At 42.7% G+C, this 25320-nt stretch overlaps 1 protein-coding gene and 1 pseudogene across 1 annotated transcript; one reads left to right on the top strand and one right to left on the bottom strand.

The window, feature by feature from the left end:
- The first annotated feature begins 1574 nt into the window (after positions 1 to 1574).
- LOC118455871 (uncharacterized) lies at positions 1575 to 4235 on the top strand (annotated as a pseudogene).
- Positions 4236 to 17623: 13388 nt separating this feature from the next.
- On the bottom strand, positions 17624 to 18558 carry LOC148096869 (uncharacterized). The gene has a single exon (XM_087835303.1). The coding sequence runs from the start codon at positions 18430 to 18432 to the stop codon at positions 17644 to 17646; it is 789 nt and encodes a 262-aa protein (XP_087691429.1). The 5' UTR covers positions 18433 to 18558; the 3' UTR covers positions 17624 to 17643.
- Between the last annotated feature and the right edge of the window lie 6762 nt (positions 18559 to 25320).

Genomic DNA, 25320 nt, shown 5'->3' with positions numbered 1-25320 from the left:
CTGTGTGAGCAGCTGTGGTTTTCCACTAGACTCTGGTTTCTGCCTTTGGGTGAAGCCTGGTCAGCCTGTCCATTGTCCACACCTGACAGTAATCTACTGGACTTAATATAACACCAGAACACTCAACAAGTCTGCTAACCTCCTAATCCTCGGATCATCTACTCACCCATGCAGTTCAGTCAAGTTTTCCCGGATGCTGGTCTTCTTGATTCACTCACAGCCACATTAGACTTACTGGACCACTTTGCCTGTATTCAAAGCTAACAAGTACTCACCCAGACATCACCACCTGCCTCCCCCAAGTTGCTTTCCAACTGCTGACAAGTTAATGGTAAATGGACTGATTCTTATATAGCGCTTTTCTACTCTCCCAGAGTACTCAAAGTGCTCTATACAACATGCCACATTCACCCAATCACACCCATTCTCACAAGCACTTTATCTATACTCAGTGCTTTCTAAGTACAGGGTGGGCCCTTTATATGGATACACTGTAGTAAATTGGGTATGGTTGGTGATATTAAAGTCCTGTTTGTGGCACATTAGTATATGTGAGGGGGCAAACTCCTCAAGATGGGTGGTGACCATGGTGGCCATTTAGAAGTCAGCCATCTTGGATACAACTTTTGTTTTTTCAATAGGAAGAGGGCCATGTGACCCATCAGACTTATTGGTAATGTCACAAGAAAAACAATGGTGTGCTTGATTTCAACGTAACTTTATTACCCTTTATTTATTACCCACTCCGGAGTGGGGTGGGTGGAGGTCTGCCCACAGCGGTCATGTCAGTGGGAGGATCTGGGGGTTTCTCTGTGAATGTCACGTTCCCATGGCAGTGTGCTCGCTCAGATTTGAAGTGTTATGGTCCTGGGTGGGTGACCCAGTATTTTTTGAGTTTTGTACTTTTGGTTTCTTCTCATGGTTCCTTAGTTTTTTAGTGTTTCTTGAGTTCTAGTTTTAGGGTTTGTTATGTGGCTTCCTTGTGTTCTGCATTTCCTGTTTTATTGTGAAGGTCTGTGTCTTATGCCAGTGTGTTCAGTTTGCGTTTCCCCTGTCTCGTCTTGTCAATCAGAATCGGCTGTGCCTCCCTCCTGTGTGTAGTTTCCTCTTTCCCCTCTGTGTATTTATAGTGTGTGTTGTCTCGTGTTCGTCGATGGTTTGTCTGTGTCGTCTCCTTCACGTCTCCCTGCATATCTTTCTAAGGATTTCAGGTTTAAGGTTAGTTTTGTTTAGTGATGGGTAGATGAGGCCTCATGAAGCGTTTCAGCACATTCCCCAAACTGTATCGATACTGTGTCGACACAGTGTTGCTGTTTTGCTCCATACTGACACCTGCTGGACTTTAAATATCATTGCAGGCAACTTACTTGAGACTCAACAGACACCTAGTCATACTTGTTTACACTGTAAGGTACAGTGTAACCCCGACTTACGAAATTAATTCGTTCCTGAGGGTCTTTCGTAAGTCGAAGCACCCATTGCGCGTTTTGAGTGAGGCGATACTGAATGATAGGCTATAGGCTAACAACAATACTCTAACTAGAACAACAATACGTCGTTCAAGTGGAACAGCGATGCGCAAGTACGGAAGCTAAGGGGTTGTCTCTGAAAACATTAGAGCACTTTTGCAAATATGTGATGTCTTGATAAATCGAGCAGATATTTGAAGTTTACACAGAAACATTCTCGCATGAAAATATCTTAAAAGTTTATTTTGTGACCCAGACAGAGTAATATTTCAAACTGCGCCACTCTGTGTTCCTCCGCCACTGCCTCGTTTGAGTTTTGGACGAAATGGATTTTGGGATATTGCATTTCGTCATTTCGAGCTGATTGGAGACCAAAACAGCCAATCAGATTTTTTTGCATCCACGTCTGTGATTGGCTGGTTTTGTGGCACAAATATAACGGTGTAGAGAAAGAGTTGAGCGCACACGGGCAGAAATGTTGAGAGCGCAAGCAACACATTGTGAGCGAGCGCAAATGCAAAAACTGAGTAAGAGGGGCTGCTGTTGTGTGTGTGGATAATAGCAAACACTGAAATACAGTTTTTGCACGCAGCAATGAATTTTGTTCACTCAAATTTAGCTTTTCTTCGCCCAAAATAAATTTCTCCTCAAAATGCAACAACTTTTTTTTTTTACGTGCGCTCAAATTGTTTTACGTGCAGTCAGAATAGTGGCACAAAAGTAACGCCATATAAGACAGCCTTTTCAGTAGCTCTCCTTGAGCTGTTTCACCATCTCTCTTTAGAGTGCAGTTCTCTGCTGAGGGAGTTTGCAACACTTTATGGTGGAAACACTGTCTGACTTTTCTGGGTGGCTGTGGCTCAGGTGGTAGAGCAGATCAGCTACTGATCGGAAGGTTGGTGGTTTGATCCTAGGCTTCCCCAGTCTGCATGTCAAGTGTCCTTGGGCAAGATACTAACCCCAAATTGCCCTCCGGTGCATCCATCAGAGTGTGAATGTAGATTTAGTTTGCACTTGTGTTTAGAAGTGCTTGTGAGAATGGGTGTGAATGAGGCATATTGTATACAGCGCTTTGAGTACTCCGGGAAAGTAGAAAAGTGCTATATAAGAATCAGTCCATTTACCATTTTATACTTTATTTAAGTTCAACATTTTTCAGGCTGAACAGTCCTTAAATGTTGACACTAGATCATATTTTCTACTCTTATGTCCACTGGAGAGGGTTGGTGATCAGTCTGTGAGGTGTTATCTAATGATCTCCATCATTAATACACATTAAACACAAATATTTATGAAGCTGATAAGATGGTTCAAGATGCTGAGCTTTTAAAATGCTCTTAAACAGTCTCCTGCTGAGTTGCTTGGATTTCACTTGTAAATGTACCTCAGTGTTTGATAAATCAAACCTTTTTACTTGTACTGTTTCTACCACAGGTTAACACACTCTACAGAGCTCTGGGAGGAGAATCAGTTTCCCAGTTTCACCAGTCGAGACACAGAGCCTCAGCTGGTCTTTATAACCTGTTTGATGATGGGACAGCATGCCCAGCATGTCCAAAGGTTACAACTATTTATAGAAGTTCATATAATCATTTCAAAAGCATTATTGTTAAAGCGTCATGAAATAAATGTGGCTCATGTCGAGTCGTCTCACTGAAACCAACCAAGTTAATAATCCTGTCATAAGATTTGGTTCCATCAGTGACAGAAATGGATGAACCAGTGTTGATGTTTGGTTTCAGACTGATGGCACAACGATTGTGAGCATGGATGCCGACTTTGGCCTTGGAAGAAAAAGAAGTATTACTGAGCGCTTGGATGGAAACATCATGTTTGTAAGAGACAAAGATGTAGAGGAATATCTGCTGTCTCATCCTGAGAGCTCCAAACCAGCTGAGCTGAGGAAATGTTGAAGGAAACTTCATGTCACTGCTCCATCACTAGTGAGGTGTTCTCCTAAATAAGTCATAGTTTTAAATGGACTGGTTATATAAGAAACAACATTTGAAGTATTTGTGATGGAAACAGGTGTTTTTGAATGTGCACACACACAAATCTAATTTTTTTAAGTTAATTTCTGTCATATTAAATTCAAATTCAAATTTTATTTGTCACATACACAGTACGATATGCAGTGAAATGCTTATACAACTGCTCTTGACCTAAAGAAAAAAAAGACTATGAATAGGATAGGAAATAAAATGTTAAATAAATAAAATGTTAAAGTTATTATGGCTGATTGAGGACATGTATTTCATTTTGTAATTAGGATTGTAACAACTTCAAAGCCTGAAATTTTCTTCGGTCACAAAACCATCCAAAAAAACAGGATGTAACTGGTGTAACTGGTGTATTTGGAGCCTCCTGTTGTCATAAAAAATTCCCTTCATTTTTTGGACATGATTCATGGAGAACGCTGAGTTGTTAATCAATGCTTACATCATTAGCCTACAGTCAACAATGTCACCAAATGTTTCCCAAAAATATTATTTCTCTTATTGACTCGAAACCATTGAGATGATCTTTTTTTAAACAGGCGAGCAGATCCAATGTCATGAGTGAAAAGACACCAGAACAAGAACATCAAGCTGAATTTCATACACGACACTGTGTGTGTGCTGTCCTCACATATACATGTGTTAATCACAGATCGAGCACACGACGGCTTCCTGGGTTTGGGCTGAACGATGGAGAAGGCATGGAGAGGTTCTGCTCCTTCCTCAATAGATCTGCACGAGTCACAAACAGATGACTCCAACACATTGACTGGACCTTCTGACTGATGCATTATTGCATTATGGGAGGAGAAAGTCATCGGCTCTAGGTGTACATATTTCTGTATTAGTAGTTAAAATGACTCATTTAGATTCAAACTGAGAGAGCTGTCAGTTCCTACTGATAGAAGTGCAGCTCCTTCAGAGATGGGACAAAGAGGAGAAGGTCACCAGTCTGCTGAGGAGGAGATTTCTGCCATCCTGAAAGAGTCCCCGAGTAACCTGACTTTAATGGAATGTATGCTTGTAGTCGCAAGTTAATTTTTTACTTTTCTGTTCCATGTTTGTCCAAGTGACAGAACAAGAACAAGACATACAACAGTGAATGGAAAGAGAGACAGAAGCTGCCAAACATGCAGTTCTTCTTCCTGTTCTGCTTAGGCCAGAGATGCTCTTCAAACAGCTGGCAAACACGACCACATTACAAGAAGATGTTGTGAGTCCGATTTGATTTTCCAGTCAACGCTGAGAGCCCTTGACCAGGAAGTCAGAGGTCAGCTGATGCTGTGAGCAGGAAATGAAGCAAGGAAGAAGGATCGTTCTACCCAATCTAAAAGAAAATCTCCAGGTACTTGTTTAGTTTACTGTTTTTTATATTCATTATGGCCATTATAGTGATTCAATTCAATTTTATTTATATAGCGCTATACACTATCTCTACTTAAAAGTAGAGATAGTGTCTGTCTCTTGAATCCAAACTGGAAGCTGGTTCCACAGAAGAGGGGCCTGAAAACTGAAGGCTCTGCCTCCCATTCTGGTTTAAATAAATAACGATGAGCCTTTGATATTAACAAGCACTTTTTCATTGACACAGAGAGGAAACGTATTTTCTGCGTCACTTCCTCACAGTAAAGATATTTGTACCGATTCTGCAGGTAAACTGTTGATGGGACAACAAACAGATTTCACTTTGCAAAATGTTGTGCAGGGAGGTTGTGGTTGCTTCTTAGACTAGCATGACCTGGATGACTGAGAACCTAAGACACGTTCTGAAGGAAGGGCTCCACACTTATTGTACTGATTTAACTGTGCTTATTTTCATCAAGCAAAGTTTGCTTTAATGTGTCTCTATTCACAACACAAAGCTTTTCTTTGCTATTTATGAAACATAGAAGTCTTCAAATATATCTGCAGTGCTTGGTGTAAACTCAATGATTCAGTTGGTTGTTCATCTTCATTGAAAATAAATATGAATGAATGATAATAATATATAATATAATAAATAATAAAATATCATGTGTTGTTGGTGTTTGTATTTTATGTAAATGTCTTTTTGAATGTAAATGCTTTGTTCCAGACAGACAGGGAGTCGCTATCAGGCTGTCCAAGCAAACCCACGTCTGTAACAGAGACTGAAGAAGATTGTAACAGAGTCCAACAGTCTGCAGTGGCCACCACAGTCCACCGTCTTCACATCACAATTTCAACTTGTCTGTGACGTCTCCTTGCCCTCGTACTCATGCCTCAATGAACAAGTAGGTAGAGTTCAAATGTGGGTTTTCAGTGAATTTATAAGTACAATTTACTGTTACTGCTGCTGTTTTTGTTTTGTCAGGTGTCACGGTCCTGGGTCTTATGACCCAGTGTTTTGAGTTTAGTTTATTTGGATGTTTATATGATTAAGCTCATGAGTTTTTCTAGTTCTTTGTTATTAGATTCCCCTTGTGTCTTCCAACCCCTGTTAAGTCTCCCCTGCTCCTCATGTGTTTCATGTCTGTGTCTTACATTGTCAAGTTCTGGTTGTCATGTCTGCGTCTCATTATGTTTCCTATTTTATTTTGAAGAGATCTCGTGTTTTTATATTATCGATTATGTTTTGAGTCCTTCGTTGTACTGTTTCTTGTTTCCCTAGATTTCAGTTATGGTTATCATAGGTTTAGTTCTTTGGCTTTGTAATATGGCTTCCCTGTGTTCAATGTTGTGTCTACTGTGACCTTTTTGTACCATGTTTCTGGTCCCTATGTTCTGTCTTCTCAGTTGCTGTTAAGTTTGCATGTTTAGAGTTCAGTCAGTGTGTTTCCTGTTTTACTTTGATGGTCCACGTCTCATGTGAGTGTTTCTAGTTTTGCTTCCCTTGTCTCGTCCAGCCTGATTACTCCCAGCTGTGCTCTCCTTCTGTGTCTCATTCCCTCGTTATCCCTCTGTGTATTTAAGCCCTGTGTTTCGCTTTGTCAGTGTTGTAGTCTCCCTCATGGCTATGTTTCCCTGTGTGTCAGTTCATCCATGCACCAGTTTAGTTTTGTTATATTTTTGTGCCGTTCTGCAATAAAGCAGCTTTTTGAGTTTTATTTCTGCGTGGTGAGTTTTGCGTTTGGGTCCTTCTCTTGCCTGCACACAGCCGAAACATGACATCAGGTTTGATTCATGAAGAAGGTGATATTCCAACGGAGCTGAAAAGGAGAGCCGTCGATGCCTTACATTTGAAGAGCAGAGCAGCTGAAGAAAAGCTGTGACTCCACTGTGAGATGGACACTGTGATTCCTCACCTCCATCCATAGATGACACTCAGGACCCTGGTTCCACAGCTGTTCCTGTTCACAGCTGCATCCAGTTAGAGAGTAAGCTGTATAATGCAATGATGATGTTCCAGCGTCATATTGATTGATTGATCATACTTTATTCATCCCAAGGGAAATTGGGTTAAGCCTGCCAGCCGTGCCAGCGCCGTCTTACCCTTCAGACCATACATACATTACACAAACATCACATGGGGAAGACAGGTCAGAGGGGTATAACATGGATACAGCACAACACGAGGAAAGATAAGGAGGAAAAAATAACTCCCCCAGACTGAGAGCAGAGTGAAGCTGAGCCCCCACCCACTTGAAACGTAAAGGCAAATAGGCAGAGCGGTTAGTGCTACGTTTGTGCTGATTTGTGCAGGTAAAATGATCGTTTGTGATGCTACGGTTTCCAAGATATTAAAAGTTATATTTTTTGCTGATGACGTCACCATCCCCCCAGACTGCCCCAAAACGGGCCAAAATCGTCTACTTTTTTAGTGCTACATTTGTGCTGATTTGTGCAGGTAAAATGATCGTTTGTGCTGCTACAGTTTCTGAGATATAATGATTTTAATTATTACGGCCTACACTGTATAACACCAGTGTCTGTGGCAGTGAGTTTCAGCAGCTGTGGAGTTTTGCACTTTTATAGAAGACTGTCCACTTTTTCTAGGCTTGCTGCATATTAACTTTTATTAGTTTACACTTTAGTAACACAATTTATTCAGCGGAAAGGTCGATATGTCTTTTGTTACCAGTGCAGAAACGTACACAAGGTAGGCTAAAGATTTTATTTTTTTCTGTGGCAAAACTGAGTTTCATGTGAAGTGATTCACGTATACCTAAACTATTATTATTTTTTACATACCCAGTTGGTCTCTATGATTTTGTTTTGAATTATATATGTTCATTATTATTAATGTAGCTGTCTCAGAAAAAATGAAATGTTTGCTTTCATAGGTTGCTACCTACGTGTAGAAAACTGAATATTCCACAGCACCTAGGCCAGGGATGTTCAACCTGCGGCTCTAAAGCAACATGTTGTCATGGGGCGGCTGTGTGAAGGCAGGAGAGGACCCAAATGCACGGCTCTAGACACACGGGGATGAACTCAAAGGCAGGTCTTTATTAACAGGAACATAAGAAGTCATACAAAACTATACTGGGAGAAACTAAAGCTGAAGCGCTGGGAAGACACAGGAAATGCACACAACCTAGAGGGACGACGCAACACAGAACAAAGGGATACTTTGACATAAATACACAGAAGGTAATGAGGGAAGTGGGAACACAGCTGAGGACAATTACTCATGACCGAGTGGGGAGGACACGAACCTGAAAATACTGACACCAAGATGTGGACCTTGAACACAACACAGTACACAGAGATGAGCACAGAGAGAGAGGCAGAGAACAAGGATGAATACACGAGGGGATGAGGAGAACACAGAACACAAAGGACGGGAACACGGTACCAGAACAAACACCACAATAACAGCATGGACACAGGGGGGATCCAAATACCAAACCAAACAATCCAGTGAACATAAGGAACAAAATACAAAACCACAGGAAAACTGGGTCAAAATGACCCAGGACCATGACACATGTGGCTTTCCAGCCTCTCCACTGTGGCTCTTATAAGACCAAGTAAGTCATTTTTTTTTATTATAAAGACAACAAGAAACTGTTAACAGTTTGGTTTTTTTTTTATGAAATATCTGCATTGACTATTCACTGAATGTACAAGACTTTTAAAAGTGATTTAATGTTTCTTAGCTTCAAATCTGTTTACTGTAATTTTCAAGTTGGTTGCCCATCTTTCCTAATTTTCAATTATTATGGAAAGGACTCACGTAGCTGGCTTCATTTTAACAAATACTTTTTTCCGTTATAAAGCTTTGATGATTCATTTTCTTATAAAATCTAAAATAAACATTTTTATTTACATTTCCATAGCTTACACGATACAACAACTCATTTTCTAGATATTTCTAAGCTCTTTCTTTTTTTTAGGCTCTAGACTGGGTTTTCACTGTCTTTCACAACAGCATTTTGAAATGTGGAGCTGTCACAGAAGGCACAACATAAGCACTGAAAAAATGCATCAAATGCACAGGTATTGAGCACAGAGATTGTTGATTCCCCTAATCTAATAGGCTGATGAAGGTTTCCATTTTTTAATAATCCCACCTTCACTCTTTTGGCCCAAAAAGATTCATCTGCATGGAGCCATTCGGTACATGAAGAGAGGTAGGAAGTCCTCTTCCTTTTTTTGGGTGGAACAGCTAGGTCCAGTCCTCAACTGCATCTTCATCAGCCGGAAGAATGTTTGTGGCAGCATCAGATCCCACAAACGGGTGAGCATCCATTTTTATTTTGTCTTCTGCACTGTGAGTCGTCATGGATCCTGAATTGGCATCTGTGACTTTCAGTGATCCCACTGTTGCCTCATCTTTGACCTTTTCTTTTGCAGAACAAATCTGCATATTTCCCTCGATGGAGGAAAGATGACGAGCAATGAAGCGATCGACTCGAACAGGCAAGTTTTCATGTTTGAAAAGGCCATGTTTTATGTTTTTGAACTCAGCTTCAACAGTGGCTGAACTTGCTGTGATGCTGGTGCTTTGGAAGAGAGGGACCATTATTCCTGTCCAGAGTAACTTGCCAGTCTTATTATATGAGGAATAATCTCAGGGAGAAAGAGAATATTATCTCTACCCCCGTTTGCTGCAGCAGGTGACCTGCTCTCCTCACATATTTCTGTTACCCACTGTCGTAGGTCAGTCTGGATCTCATCCACTGAATCCACTCTCTCACTTTCCTCCATCTGTTCATCTGGAATGATGGAGTCTTGAGCAATTTGGGCTTTCAGGTATTTCTTGCACCTTTCTGTTTTTAAAGTGTTTTAGAAAGTTTTTTTCTTGGACATTTTTGAAAATATTTAACATTGAAAAAAAAATCCTTTTGATCCAGACAGTTAGCTATATCATGTATTAACTCAGTAACTAAAACCTCAGTATTTTAAATGTAAGCTTACCTTGTTCAGAAATCAGATGTAACACGCTGTTCTAAGAATCCTTCAGACACAGTAATGCCAAATAATAGTTTTTTCTGCCAGAAAATGTGTATTTGATGCAAAAGACTGCTAGCTTGTTTGTTTCTCAAAAAGTGTCCATGGGAGGGTAAAATGTTCAAATGTAGTTTTCAATAAAGTTTTTTTAATCCACTCTAAAAACAAATAAATACTCAAGCATTTGCATCGTGGTTTTATGAACGAAAAGTGATTGAAGTAAAGAAATTGAAGTTAAAAAAAACTGCACTCATTAATAATTTAGCTGATTAAATACAATAAGAGGTTTTTTTAACAGAACTTTATTGAACAAATGAACACACAAATCGAAAGGTCATTTGAAAAAGACATTTTTCAGCAGTAACACCATAACAGAATATCTCATATCATAGCAGCACAAACGCTAGTTTTACCTGCACAAATCTGCACAAACGTAGCACTCTCTGCTCCGCCTATTTGCCTTTACGTTTCAAGTGGGTGGGGGGTCAGCTTCACTCTGCTCCATCTCTAACTGTCCATGACTCTTCTCCATGTCACAGCTCAGCACTCACATCACTGCTCCATCATTATTCACCAGTGTTGGGTAAGTTACTTTAAAATAGTAACTTAGTTACATTACTAGTTACTTCTATCAAAAGTAACTCAGTTACTTCAAGTTACTCGTTACTTTCAAAGTAACTAGTTACTAGGGAAAGTAACTTTGGTTTTACTCAGAATTCGCTTGTTAATGCGTTGCTTCCATAACTTTGCCACAAGTGCACTGTGCCACCTACCAATAGAAAGGAAAAGATAATACATACTTCCACGAGAGAAATCCCACGCCTGGACCGTCATTGACTGCTGCCATGATTCTAGCCTACGTCACAGCGTCATGTGCGCCTTTTTTTTGCCTGTCCCATTTGGTTCTTTAGCCGTCAGAATTGTTGTCTGAAGACCAACAAGGATACCCAATGGATTTATTTTGCCAAATGGATCATCATGGCATTGCCGTATTGGTCCATTTGATCAACCTTTGTTTTTATTATTTATTTTATTTTATTTTCAGTTGTTACAGACGGGACAGACATGAGTGAGGGATAGGAAAGGGAGAAAGAAAGAGGAAGGAAAAGAAAAACAGAAGGGGAGAGGGACAGTGAGAAAGGGGGGGGAAAAAAAATATCTCCGGGATCACCTGTTGAGAGAAAAAGAGTAGAAAACAAGCAAAAAAAACAAAACAAAACAAAGCAACATACTATACACAACACCATCGCATTAATCTAGCTAAGTGTAAACAGCAGCAAATACCAAATATTGAACGTTGTTGTGCAGCACGCAGGACAGACAGCGCACAATGTGCTTTGAAGTAGCAGCCAAGAAAGGTGTGATTCAAGTCTACGAACAGCGAACACCTGTGTGCACACCTGTGTGGATCGGCGCGCTTGTATTCAAATGGTTTCCCCATGTAATGGTCTGCAAGAGGATGTAGAGAGCCATAGCCCTGTCCCCCAGGGCATGAAGCAGGCATGGAGGAGATCCAGGCCCCAGACATCCAGAGGCCCCAGAGTGCAAGAGCCCAAGGAGGACCACCGGAGGGGCATCCGTGCCACCTTCATGGGAAGGGCTGAGGATCCCCAGACGAGGGGTCACCCAGTAGCCACCAGGCAGAAACTAGAGGGGGCTGCACCGGCGTGCCCGCCGGCTCCGCCGGCAGCCAGCTGTGCCAGAGTGAACCGAGCCGCAGGCACAGAGGCCGGAGGCCCGAGGGCCCTCCGCGCCCCGGAAGAGGCCTGACCGAGCAGCAGGCGCCAGGCCCCGCCAAGTAGCCACCGGGAGTGAGCTGGCACATGACCTGAGCGCCCAGCCCCAGACACCAAGAACCAACAATGCACCGACCCCTGAGGGCATCAGTCACCGGCAGGGAGTGTGGTGAGGGGAGATAGGCCTCCACACTTGGAGGGCCTGGGAGTTCCCAGAGAGGTGGAGTCTAAGACCCGACCTGACATATAGACACAGACAAACAGGCACACACAGACACAGACATGCATTCCCACCCTCATGCACACATATACAAACACTCAGCACTCACCCAACGTAGGAATAAACGTAAATGGACATGTACACACAATCACACTCCTCAAAGATACTCTATACCCCGGGTCCAGGTATCCTCGCCCCCAGAGGGGGAAACGGCACCCAGACCCAAGAGATGTTACCCTTCCCTCCGGGGTGGAGGCAAGCAGACCGCCCCAGGCTCCGCAGCAGCAGGGAGGCCAATCGGACAGCCAGCATCTCTTCCCAGCCCCCCTGCCCCGATGGCTAGCAGTGAACGGGGGTGTGTTAAGACCCCATACCCTCCTCCTCCCGCTCAAGTGTAGTGTTGCTGCGTGTTGCTCTAAAGTGTATTTAAAACAAGGGAGAGCATGGTGCTGCTGCCAGAGAGCAGCAGGTGTTAGCACGGCCCCTCCCGAGAACCCTCAATGTCTACATGGATTTAAAATTGAGAGGTGGGCACCGGCGCCAGAGGTAGGTTTGAATACACAGACCGTCTACTGGATGCCGTTAGCGTGCCCACCCTCAAGGCCCTATATATATATATAATATAATGTGTGTGTGTGTGTGTGTTATGAGAGTGTAAGTAATGTGGATGTCTAAGTTGTGAGATAAAATTGAGGCACAGGTGGCCAGAAGAGGACAGAGGGGGGGGGAATGTCTCCCCTGCACCCTGGTGACACACCCGCACCCCAAAGCCCTACCTGTGTGGGTGGGTGTGGTGGAGCGGGAAGAGGGAGGCAGCCGGGGATGGGGAGGAAAAGAAGGGAGGGGAGGGTGTCCCTCCCTAGGGCCAGCTCCCCCGCTGACCCCAATAGGCACCCCCGTCCTCTGGTATCCACCAAGGCAAGGGAGCCCAGGCCCATCCAGACCGGGGCCTACGGCAGCAGCACCGCCAAGCCCCACAGGACCCGGGGCAGCCCACCCTACCCCACCACAGAGGAAACTGTACCCACCCCAACATTCAATCATCTCCCAGACTACACAAGACACAGACACCCAGGTTAAGTTTATTCTCCACCTCTCCTATGTCTCTCCCCCACCTGCAGAGTGGACTCCTGCAAAGATGGAACAACCTCCCTGCCAGTTGAAGAGCCCCCCGGTTAGGCCGATGCACAAGAGGCCCCCTGCGCCAGGGCTGAGCCCCCGTGCACCCACCCGCCCACAACCTCGGCGACACACCGACGAGGACCGAAGCCCCCAAGGCCCAGCCAGAGCCCCAGCACGGAGGCGAAGCACCCCCGAACCCCAAACCCCCACGCCCGCCCCGAATCCACTCAGGGGCAGCCAGGCCACCAGGCCAGTAACCTACGTCCGCCAGCACAGACCATCCTCCAGCCCCGCTGCACGCGGCCACGAGGGGAACAACCTCTGAGAGCGACCAGAGCCACTAACCAGGTTATGAACACAACCCCCGGGTTAAGCCCTCCAGGGATAACGTCTCTAGGGGTCCTCCAGGTGCCCTAAGCCCATCCCAACCTCCACATCAACCACAATAGCCAAGGCGGGACCAAACCACGACCCCCCAACCCCGCTAGGTGATGGAGCCGATCAAAGGAGCCCAGAGGGATTGATCTAATGTGGTGGCAGAGGCTATATCGAGACTAATGTGATCTATTAGATAGTTTCTATATTGGCTAGAATTAAGATTATTTTTATTTTTCCAGTTCATGAGGACCGTTTTCTTGGCGATGCATAGGGCAGTAAAAACCATGTGGACTGTATTAGTTTCTGTAGTGACATCATCCAAATTTCCCAACAAGCATACTAAAGGGGAGGTTGGAATTTTACATTTCAGACACTTTGATAAGTCTTCACATATCTCGCGCCAAAACTTCTGCACTGGTGGACAGAACCAAAGAGCGTGGATGTAATTGTCTGGTGTATTGCCTTGACAGTGTGAGCAGTTGTTGGCGGATGTAAAGCCCATCTTGAACATTCGATGACCTGTATAGTGCACTCTATGCAGTATTTTGTATTGTATTAATTGCAGATTGGGATTTTTAATCAATTTAAAGGTTTTTAAGCACATCTGAGACCAGACGTTTTGGTCTAAGCTGACTGATAAATCTGCTTCCCACTTTGCAATAGGAAGGGATATTGATTCATCTATTTTAGAAAGTGTTCTGTATATTTTAGATAATAGTTTGGGGGATTTAAGAGTAAGAAATTGAACCACACTTGGTGGTGTTTGTAATTCAACTTGACTGAGGTTAAATTTCTTTTTTACTATGGATTTAATTTGTTGATATTCTAAAAATCTTTTCTTGTTGATCCCATATTGTGTAACTAGTCTGTCAAATGGAATAAATTCTGTTCCCTCTAATATATGTTCTAAGTATTTAATTCCTTTACATCTCCATTCTGGGAAATTAATCATATTATTGTTTTGTAATATGTCAGGGTTATTCCAGATAGGTGTACGTTCGCATGGGATTAATGAAGACTCCGTTATTTTTAGAAACTCCCACCATGCTGTCAGAGAAAAGCTGATGTTGATGCTTTTAAAGCATTCATGTCTTTTGATGTTTGAGCTAATAAATGGTAGGTCTGAAATCTCTAGATCATTGCATAGTGCCTGTTCAACATCTAGCCAGGGCTCATCTAAGAGGGTACATTTTAACCATTCTGAGATGAACTGAAGCCTGTTGGCTAAGAAGTATTGGTGAAAATTAGGCAGATCTAATCCTCCTCTATCCTTGGTTTTTTGTAGCGTTTTTAAGCTGATACGCGGGGGTTTATCTTTCCAAAGGAATTTAGAAATATGTGAATCCAGAGATCTGAACCAATCTTGTGATGGTTTGTTGGGGATCATTAAAAATAAGTAATTTATTTTTGGCAAGATCATCATTTTTATAGTGGCGACCCTTCCCATGAGTGATATGGGTAGAGATTTCCATCTAGTCAGATCGCCTTCTACTTTCTTTAGAAGTGGGATGTGGTTTAATTTAATTAAGTCTGAAAGCTTAGGAGAAACATTAATACCTAAATATTTAATATTTCCAGATTGTAGTGGGGCAGAAGATGAATTATGGAAGGAGCAGTTAATGGGAAGAACTGTAGATTTTGGCCAGTTAATTGAATAATCTGAAACTCTTGAAAACCAGTTTATTAGAGTAATTACCTCAGAGAGGTTGGTTTGTGAGTTTTGCAGAAAAAGCAACACATCATCCGCATAGAGACTGATTTTATGTTCTACGTTCTTACATTTTATGCCCTTAATTGTTGTAGCCTGTCTAAATGCTGCTGCTAGAGGTTCGATAAAAATTGCAAAAAGTGAAGGGGAGAGTGGGCATCCCTGTCTGGTGCCCCTCAGGAGACAAAAGCTGGAGGATGTCTGGTCATTTGTTCTGATATGAGCTGTTGGGGAATTGTATAATATTCTTATCCAATTTATGAAAGAGTTTCCAAAACCAAATTTGTGTAAAGTTGCAAATAAAAATTTCCAGTTAACTCTGTCAAATGCTTTTTCTGCATCTAGAGATAATATTATGGTTTCAATGTTTTTATTGTATGAGTAGTCTATTAAATTAAGTAATCTACGAGTGTTTGTTGAGGAGTGCCGACCTTTTATGAAACCAGTTTGGTCAGGATGAATTAAGAGGGGGGTTATTTTCTCTAATCTCTTTGAGAGAGCTTTGCAGATTATTTTAAGGTCTACATTTATAAGGGATATTGGACGATAACTTGAGGGAAATAAAGGGTCTTTTCCTGGTTTTAGCAGGAGACTAATGTTGGCAGAATTCATATTTGGTGGTAGTCTGCCATTTTTCTTGATTTCCTGCAACAATCCATGGAATACTGGTGCCAAAATTGTCCAGAATTCTTTGTAGAATTCTGCAGGAAAGCCGTCTGGACCTGGAGCCTTGTTATTGGGCATACTTATCAGGGCTTCCTGGAGTTCACCTGGCGTCAGTGGCGAATCCAGTGCCATTGCTTGACTGTCTAGTAATTTTGGAAGAGTTACGTTGTCAAGAAACAAATCAATTTCATTTTTAGACGGGTTTATTTGTGGTGAATATAAAGTTTCATAGAAATCCCTAAAAATGTTGTTTATTCTTCCAGGGTCATATATTGTGTTCCCCGATAAATCTTTAGTAGCACATATAGTTGTTTTTTCTTTATTTATTTTTAACTGGTTTGCTAGAAATCGACCTGATTTGTTACTGTGTTCAAAATTTTGCAAGCGAAGTCTTTGTACAAGGAATTGTGTTTTTCTATTAATAATTTCATTTAATTCTAGTTTTGTTTTGCATATTTTGTTCATTACTTCTTGATCTTGGTGGAACGCGTAGGTTTCTTCTAAGGATTTGATGGTTTTTTCCTGAATATTTTTGTTTTCTTCTTTCTTTTTGTGTGATGAGAAAGAAATTATTTTACCTCTCATCACAGCTTTTCCTGCTTCCCATAGAACAGAAGCAGATGTTCCGGGAGTGTCATTAAAGTCTAAATATGAAATCCATTCCTTTTTAAAATATTTAATAAAGTCTTCATCTTTAAGTAGTGATGTGTTAAATCTCCAGTTTTTACTTGGCGTAGTGTTATTCTTGTGCATTAGTGTTAAAGATACAGGAGCATGATCGCTGACAGCTATAGGGTGAATCTCAGTGTCTGAAATGTCACTCAGCAGTGAGCTGCTGACCAAAAAATAATCCAGACGAGAGTAGGAGTGATGAACATGTGAGAAGAAAGTATATTCCTTACTGTTGGGGTGAAGGGAGCGCCATGCATCGCAAAGGCCATAGTCGCTCATATACTGTTTGATTATATTTGTGGATTGCCAATTGCGCTGAGTTCCTGTTGTGTTGAGCCTATCCATTTCTTCATTTAGTCCAAGGTTGAGGTCGCCTCCAAGAATGAGTGTGCAATCAAGGTGTTCAGAGAGTGCACTAAAAAATCCGTGGAAGAATGAGGGGTCATCAACATTTGGACCATATATACTTACAATACATAGTTTTTTGTTCAATATTGATAGTTTAATAATTAGAAATCTACCCTCTGGATCTATAACTGTATCGAGTACTGTAAAATTAACATTTTTATGTATTAAAATTGCTACTCCTCTTTGTCTAGAATTATAACAAGCTGCAAACACATTAGGAAACTCAGGTGTTTTAAGTTCGTTTAAACCTGTAACAGGTCTGTGAGTTTCTTGTAATAAAACAACATCTGCCTGTAGTTTTTTAAGCTGGTTAAATATCTTTAACCTCTTTCCTCTGGTGCCAGCCCCATTTACATTCCATGTGACAAACCTCAGCATGCCCATAATTGTGTGTGTATGTCTAATGATGTAAGCTGGGTGTTTCGTTTAGACGGGTGGAGAGAATGTGGAAACATCACTTGTTTGTAAATAGAAAGAGAAAAAAGTGTGGTGATAGGCTCCATAAGTCTGACTATGTGTGTGACTATTCACTAATATGAACAAGCATGGCTTGTGTATGTGTCCTGTAAGTCTGTGCTTGCTGTGAGGCTGTTGTAAATGTGCTGCCGTTGAGCGCATGTGTTTGCGTGATCGTGGTGTGAAAATATGGAGAAATAGAGGGTGTTGTTTGTAGGTGAGTGGGGAAGTAGGTGATCACAGCAGTGAAAGACAAGAGAAAGAAAGAAACCACATAAACTGTGAGCGACAACAAAAAAAAGAAAAGAAACAAACATTCCAATTAAAGTAAAGACGGAGGGTGACGGTGTTATATCTGCTATGACATCATACTGATATTACTAGGTTAAACCCATGTTAAAGGAAAAAGTGTGAATGAGTAAGAAAAGAATGTAGCGGGTTCTTATCTGGAGTGCAGTCAATATAACCACGGTGTGGTGCCGGGGTCGCGGTAGAGCTGTCCGTCCACGTAGAGCCGGTCCACGGCGATGACAGCGCGGGAGCCTTTCTGCATGAAGCTACGTCGGACTGGGAACAGGACCTTGCGTCGTTCCAGGATCTCTTTGGGGAACTGGTCGTTCACGCTGAAGTCCGTTCCTTTCAGTTCCCTGCCGCGACTCTTCACCTGTTCCTTTTGTTTGAAATGACCAAATTTGGCCACAATAGGACGTGGTCTCCCGGTCCGCGACCTCACGCCCCCCAAGCGATGCACTCTATCGAAGGCGATGTTCTTTACGGTGTCCTCCGGCAGCTTCAGGTGGATTTTAATGAAGCTTTTCACCGTTGCCTCCGCGTCCTCTCCGGTAGATTCTGGAATACCAGAAAAAACAAGATTATCTCTCATGCTACGGGCTTGTAGATCGATAACGGACTCTTTTATTTTTTTATTTTCAGTGTTTAGCTGGGTCACGTTATCAGCGAGAGATTTGACCGACTCCCGTAGCGTGGCATTTTCAGCGGCAAGCGTTTCCACCTGCTGCTGGCTGAATTCCAGGGATTCTCTCAGAGATTTAAATTCCCGGTGTAAAATCTCCACCAGGGACAGCCTCGCATCGAAACTGGACAATCGCTTGTCGATTGACTCCAGGATATCTGCGATGTCTTTGCCGGCAGGCGATGTTGTGCCGGGGGAGTCTGCCGGGCGACATCTCTTCGATGACGGCGTCTCGGTTTTGACCGGGGAAGATGCACTCTGGGCCTTCTTCATTACTAACTCTTGGAAGTAGCGGTCGATGTATTCTTGGAGAGCGTCTAAACTCTCCCCGTTGTCCTCCAGGGTGTTAGAGATGATAAGACAGATGTTGTTAGTTATATGACAGTTGGTTAGTTTATTTGGCAGTACTGAAACTTAAGGAAACTTTGTTAAACTCTACGCTACCATTCGCTTTTTTTTTCCGCCAAATCTCCGGCGTCTGACGTCACCTACAACATGGGTTGCTTACCTTACCCGTCACTTCCGTCTCTACCCGTCACTTCCCTCTCATGTGCGCCTTTTAATCCAACACAAAAAACTGCAGTCGTGGTGCTTTGATTGTACTCAGAACTCGGAAATTCTGCCTTCTGAATAGGAAGATGTAGGTAACACCAGACTGCAGATGAGCTGCATACAGGGCTGGACGGGGACAAAAAAATCGGCCCGGGCATTTTGACTAGAGACTGGCCCACCATTATAGGAAAAATCATAAAGCTTTTGAATGAAAACAAACGCTGTTGCGACAGTGATGTACACTGTTTTGATGGTATATATGCATCAATCGTTTGTTGTAAGATTCAGATAATTATTTTTTAAAAGCTAGACATTTTAAATGAGAATAAGAAAGAAAAGTATTTCTTTGTGCCCACCTCTCCCTGTTAATGCCCTACCTGGCGCCCCTGGCAAAACTTTGCTAGATCCGCTCCTGCACAGTTACCAGCTGTCAGCTACCTAAAAAGGATCCTGGTGTTATCTGTCTCTCAGAAACAGTTCAGAACTTCCCTTCAACTCATTTATGTCACCTAAAAGGTAAACCTGTTTCTCCATCACCTGTTCAGCTCTGATGATTCAGTAAGGACATCTCCTGGTTTCATCTTTCCCTCTCACCAGATAACCAAACCGACATCATGACCAGCAGCTTTTTTGCAGCTGTGGCTCCAGCAAACATCAGCTGATGCTAGAAAGTAATATTAAATCAATTCTAACAACAGCTGATCAAGCTTAAACGTGCTGCTGTTGTTTAGCGCATTTAATGTAAGGTACAGATATTTGTTTAAAAATGTGGGACCATCAATAGTCCTGCACAGTGTAAATGACTGTTTTTACCTCTGGGTGGCGCTCTGTTCTTACACTGCTAACACTAGTTTGGATTTTCCTTCAGCTCATTCTCAGCCTTTAAACAAGTTTCTCTTTGCGATGATGAAGGTATTCTAAGTTTCCATCAGCTTCTGTGGCTCCAAATGGAAAAACAAATTTTTCTTCTCTGACAGGATCAATGGGAGACCTGCTGGACCTGAACCTGAACCCAGCTGTGTGTCCTTAAAGAGTGACTGGTCAGCACATCATCCCATTAACTTTAAAGTCCAGCTTCTGTCTGCTGCAGAGAGGTGAGCTGTTAGTAAGCTGCCCTCGTCCTCCTGCTCCACACCTCCACATGTGGTCCTGGGTGGTTGTCACACAGGACTGTTTCTGAATGATGGTGCCTGTGTTTTAGCAGACTGCTTATCCTCAGCACCAGGCTCCAGAGTACAGCGCTACTGACACTCTTAATCTGTTTGTGAAATCCTTTTTTCCACGAACCCACAGAGTCCATCCCAACAGCTTAGGAAGCCAAATCCTAACAGCTTTCATTCGGTCTTGTCTCAGACACTATGATGCAAATATATCAGTGTCTCTGAAAATAAGTGTATTTAATGTCCAAAACGACCTCTGAGCAATAAAGCAAGCCGCTTTTCGAGGCACCCAAAGCTCTTTATAATGCCACTATTCATTCACTCTCACATCCACACACTGGTGGAGGCAGCTACAGGTGTAGCCACAGCTGCCCTGGGGCAGACTGACAGAGGCGAGGCTGCCATATCGCGCCATCGGCCCCACTGGCCATCATACTGTCAGCAATGTTTCACATACTTTAATCTTATAGATGAGTAAAACTGCAATGAATGGTTAAGTTAAATGTTTTTGTCTCATTTCTTTGCTTTCTTTTTATCTGCTTGATAAAATGAGATGAGACAGCGTACAGGGACGAGGTAGAGACTGTGCGATATGACCAAAAACTCTCTCCACACTCTGCCACGTGATTCTTGTGCAGGTGGTAGCAGAGGTTTGTGTTTGAGTCTGTGGTTGGGATCGGTTTGTTCCATAATTTGCATCGTACAGTTTTTTGGGCTGTGTCAGACGTTTCCTAACCAAACCATGTCCATGCTACAGAGGGAGCCCCTCGTTCAGGAATAAGGTCCTCCATTTGTTTGGACTGGTCCTTCTGTTTGTCATTTGTCAGTTTATTTTGAAAAATCTCAACCGGATCTTGAGCTTTATTGTGAAAGGCTTATGTAGAAAATAAACAAACTGATGGACTTGCCGTCATTACTAACGACAACGCATAAAAACAGTCACCTGTCTGCCTGTAGTGTGGTTATTTTAAATATAAGAGGAAGCGAACTTATGACCATCAAAATGATGAAAAAATAAAGTTTATTTTGTGATACCACGAAACAAACAATAGCATATAATCTGAAACGATAGACGTTTGCATATCGTCATAGATGGTTCTATCGAACAGCCCTAGCAGAGAACGTGTCCCGTTGATGCTCAGAGAATAACCTGAAGCCGAACATCCTTAAAAACCAAAGAAGTAATAATGGACTGCAGGAGGCACAGACGGCTCCACTCCCCTATCATGACACCATCGCCCTGGTATAAAAGGCCCGGCAGCAGCTTCACGTCCTTTGTGTCCTGAGGAAGAATAACCTGGACCAGAAGCTGCTGCTGGCCTTCTACCCTCCTCATTGGAGAGCGTGCTCTCCTCCTGCCTGGTGTTTATACTCAGGAGCCACAACTGAAAACATGAAGGCTTCAGAGAGGGTCATTAACACCCCCCCCCCCCCCCCCAAAATCATCACTGGCTTCCCTCTGTCAGCCCTGGAGGCCATCATCAGATCCTCCTGTCTCAGGAAAACCAGCGCCATCACAGCTGACCCTTCGCATCCCACCCACCACCTGTTTCATCCGCTGCCCTCTGGATAGCAACTTAGGTCAGTCACTCACACTAGAGCTGCCACAAACCATTATTTTGATAGTCGACTAGTCACATCATGCATCCACTGGACGTGAAGCGTGCAGTTTATTGCACCAGCAGCATCTGCTCTTATATAACTATCATTAGCTTACAGCTTTAAGTGTTTAAGGTATGTGCTAACTAACAATAAAGACAAGATGATAGTTTATTAAATTTTAATGAAGTTTGCAGATTGTTTCGGTGAAGTTTAATAAACTCAGCTGTCTGCTCCTTGCTATCTAAAATATAACAGGACACTGGAATATATTCTACTCACACTTCTGTTTAATCAGTTTTCTGTTTGACGTTTATTCAGCTGTGTAAAAATTTTAATCTCAGCCAAACCGATTTACTCAGGAACAAATAAAACACTGAAAAAAGCCAAACAATAACATTTTTAAGTTATCTAAGTCACTTATATATCATGTTTAACCTGAGTAGTGAAAGACGGCGGTGGGTTTGAAAACGATTAGCAGGAGTCCGGTGTTCTCACGGCTCTAGTTAGCCTAGCCCCCGGCTAGCTATCGAGCTAGTGGCTAACAGACGTCTCCGAAAACGTCGGAGCGCTTTTGAAAATATGTGGTGTCTTGATAAACTGAGCAGATATTTGAGGTTTACACAGCTACATTCTCGCCTGAAAATATGTTAAACGTTTATTTTGTGACCCAGAAAGAATAATAAGAGTAATATTAATTACTAATTACTAATTACTATTACTAACTAGCTGCCGCCATTGTTGGAAACTGGAATTGACTGGGCCGTGCTATGAATTCTGGGATAGGTTGGGCCACGAAGGTTTTACACCTGTCCCATCCTTCAAATCTGGGGAAAAGAAGGACGCATTTGTCGGCCGCACTTGGAGGAGTCTTCGAATTTGGGCAGCCTTTGTCAAATTGCTGTGACATAATCGGCCTATAAATGCGTCCGCCGAAGGATGCAGGCCCTCATTCTTCCTGAAGCCCATTTGTGAGGTCAAACACTAATGTTTGACGAGGTCATATTTAAGTACTGTTGGTCCAGGCAACCACCAACCAAATTCAGACTCTATCAGCCTATCAGATTGCCGGATGGAGACGTGTGATTAGTCACTCCAGAGAACACGTCTCCATGCTCTAGAGTCCAATGGCATCAGATGCTTTCATTGTGCTTGATGTAAAGCTTGGATGCAGCTCGGTTGCCATGGAAACGTATTTCATGAAGCTCTGTTCTTGAGCTCATCTGAATGCCATGTGAAGTTTGGTCGTCTGTAGTGATTTACAGAAAGTCAGCGACCTGTGTCCCTCAGCATCCACTGACCCCACTCTGTGATTTTAACACTTCATCGCTGAGCTCAACAGCTGACAGTGGAATATGGAGTAGTGGGGAACGTTCACACCTGGACTTGTTGCACTGGTAGCATCCTATCACAGCCATACGCTGTAGTTCACTGAGCTCCTGAGTCATCCTTTCACAGATGTTTGTAGAAGCAGTCTGCATGCCCAGGTTTTATACACCTGTGGTTATGGAAGTGACTGGAACACCTGAAGTCTGTGGTTCAGTGGAGACTGAATACTTTTGGCACTATAGTGTTTGAGCTGAGTCTCAGGAGAAAGTGAGACAGTGACACAAAGGCAAGGCAAGGGTCCTTATTTATATAGCACAATTCAACAACAAGGTGATTCAAAGTGCTTTACAGAGACATTAAAAACAAATATAAAGCATGATATAAAATTGATTAAAAAACAGTAGATAAAATCAGTAGTTAAAATTTAAGTTTTGAAATTTAAGCTTAAAAGTGTGGATTTGGTGTTTTATTCAAATGCAGCTGAGAACAGGTGAGTCTTCAACCTGGATGTGTTTCAGCTGATCTGAGTGTTAGAGTGAATTGTTAAATGTTGTCATTTTATGCTTGCCAACTCTGATGAAAGGAATTCCACTGTCCCCCTCCCCAGATTCTCGAGGTTCTGGGTGGGGGGCTGTAGTCTTTTATTGCAGATACATCCTATCTGGAAGATCTGTTTCTTGTGATGTTGCTCCTGCTTTTATGACCCTTTGGTCAGCAGGAGGTAACACACACACACACACATTCTTACAGAAGTTCACACATATACATACAATGCCTTGTCTTAGAACCATGTGGGCGTGGCTTTGCTCTGATGTGTTTTGTGTGAACTGTCTCTTAAAAAAAAAAAAAAGGCGGCAGGAGGAGGTCAGATTTGGGGTCATTCTCGTGGTGGACACAGACGAGGCCTCCCTTGCGCAAATGATCGATCGACTGTCTTGTTTTCTTCATGATGAATAAGTCTCTAGAATTAGCGGGGCTCGTGGAAACACAGACCCAACACTGAGGCTTTCTGGGAGTTTGTTCCAGATATAAGGAGCATAAAAGCTGAATGCAGCTTCTCCGTGTCTGGTTCTGACTCTGGGAACTGATAAAAGACCGGATCCAGATGACCTGAGGGATCTGGAAGGTTCATACTGGGTCAGGAGGTCACTGATGTATTTTGGTCCTAAACCATTCAGAGCTTTATAGACCAGCATCAGAACTTTAAAGTCTCTCCTCTGACGGACAGGCAGCCAGTGTAAAGACCTCAGAGCTGGACTGATGTGGTCCACTTGTTTGGTCTTAGTGAGGACTCGAGCAGCAGAGCTCTGAATGAGCTGTAGATGTCTGACTGATTTTTAGGTAGACCTGTAAAGATGCTGTTACAGTAATCAAGCCTACTAAAGATGAATGCATGGACTAGTTTTTCCAGGTCCTGTTGAGACATCAGATCTTTGATCCTTGAAATATTCTTGAGGTGATAGTAAGCTGACTTTGTTATTGTCTTAATGTGTTTTTCTAAGTTTAGGTCTGCATCCATCACTACACCCACATTTCTCTCCTGGTTTGTGGTTTTTAGGTGTATAGATTGAAGTTCTCTGGTGACCTGTAATCGTTTTTCTTTGGCGCCAAAGAGTATTGCCTCAGTTTGTTTTTGTTTAGCTGGAGAAAATTGTGGCACAACCAGTCATTAATTTCCTCAATGCATTTACCAAGAGCCTGTACAGGGCCTCGGTCTCCTGGTGACATTGTGATATATATTTGTGTGTCATCTCCACAGCTGTGATAGTTTATGTTGTTGTTCTTTATAATCTGTGCCAGTGGGAGCATGTAAATGTTCAGTCCAGTCCTGTTTCCTCTTGTATACAGGGGTAGAAGAGCTTCTCTGTCTCGTAGGGAGTGAAGGCCAGTCGGTTTCAGAGATTTCAGCTCGCTGTGCTCTGCCTGTGATACGTCCTCCCCCTTCCAGGAGACATGGTTTATGTCTTGGTTTTGCACCAAGACAGTCCAAGGGGGGATTATCGCTTGAGGATTTATAATAGTGCACAAAGTCTACTTTATCTGTGCTCCTTAGCTGTGTACTAGCTTGCTCATCGCCATTGTTTTGAATCAAAGGCAAGGTTGTTTCATTTCCACACAGTCCATTTACCTCCACGTTTACTTCTAAACGATGAATTTTTGTCTCCAGTACTGCAATCTTCTGCAGGAGGCTGTGGTAGTCATCTGTGGAGAGGGAAGACATCTTGTTGCTAGTTAGCCTAGCGGTTAGCACCTTTCCAGGCTATTGAGGCTGTTCAGTGCCTAGACGCTGTAATCAGGCTTCAGCTGTGTCTAGGCCACAGACACACGGAGCGCTGAAGATAAGGTAACTATAAAAATGTTGCTGTTTCTGTTAAGAACACTTTAGTCCTAATGATGTATAAGTGTCCAGAAGCTATCGCAGGTAAGCTCATACGGAAAAAGGGAAAAAATCAGCATAAAAATTAATAAAAATCAATAAAAGAAGCAAAGCATTTAAAGAGCAAAGAGATGAAGCGTCCAC

The sequence above is a fragment of the Neolamprologus brichardi genome, chromosome 22 (genome assembly GCF_056152115.1).
Source record: "Neolamprologus brichardi isolate AB-2024 chromosome 22, ASM5615211v1, whole genome shotgun sequence".
Classification (NCBI taxonomy): Eukaryota; Metazoa; Chordata; class Actinopteri; order Cichliformes; family Cichlidae; genus Neolamprologus; species Neolamprologus brichardi.
This window is presented reverse-complemented; position numbering and strand designations above follow the sequence as displayed.

Coding starts and splice junctions, on each gene's coding strand:
- LOC148096869 (XM_087835303.1), bottom strand. CDS start 18,432: ATGAAGAAGGCCCAGAGTGCATCTTCCCCGGTCAAAACCGAGACGCCG.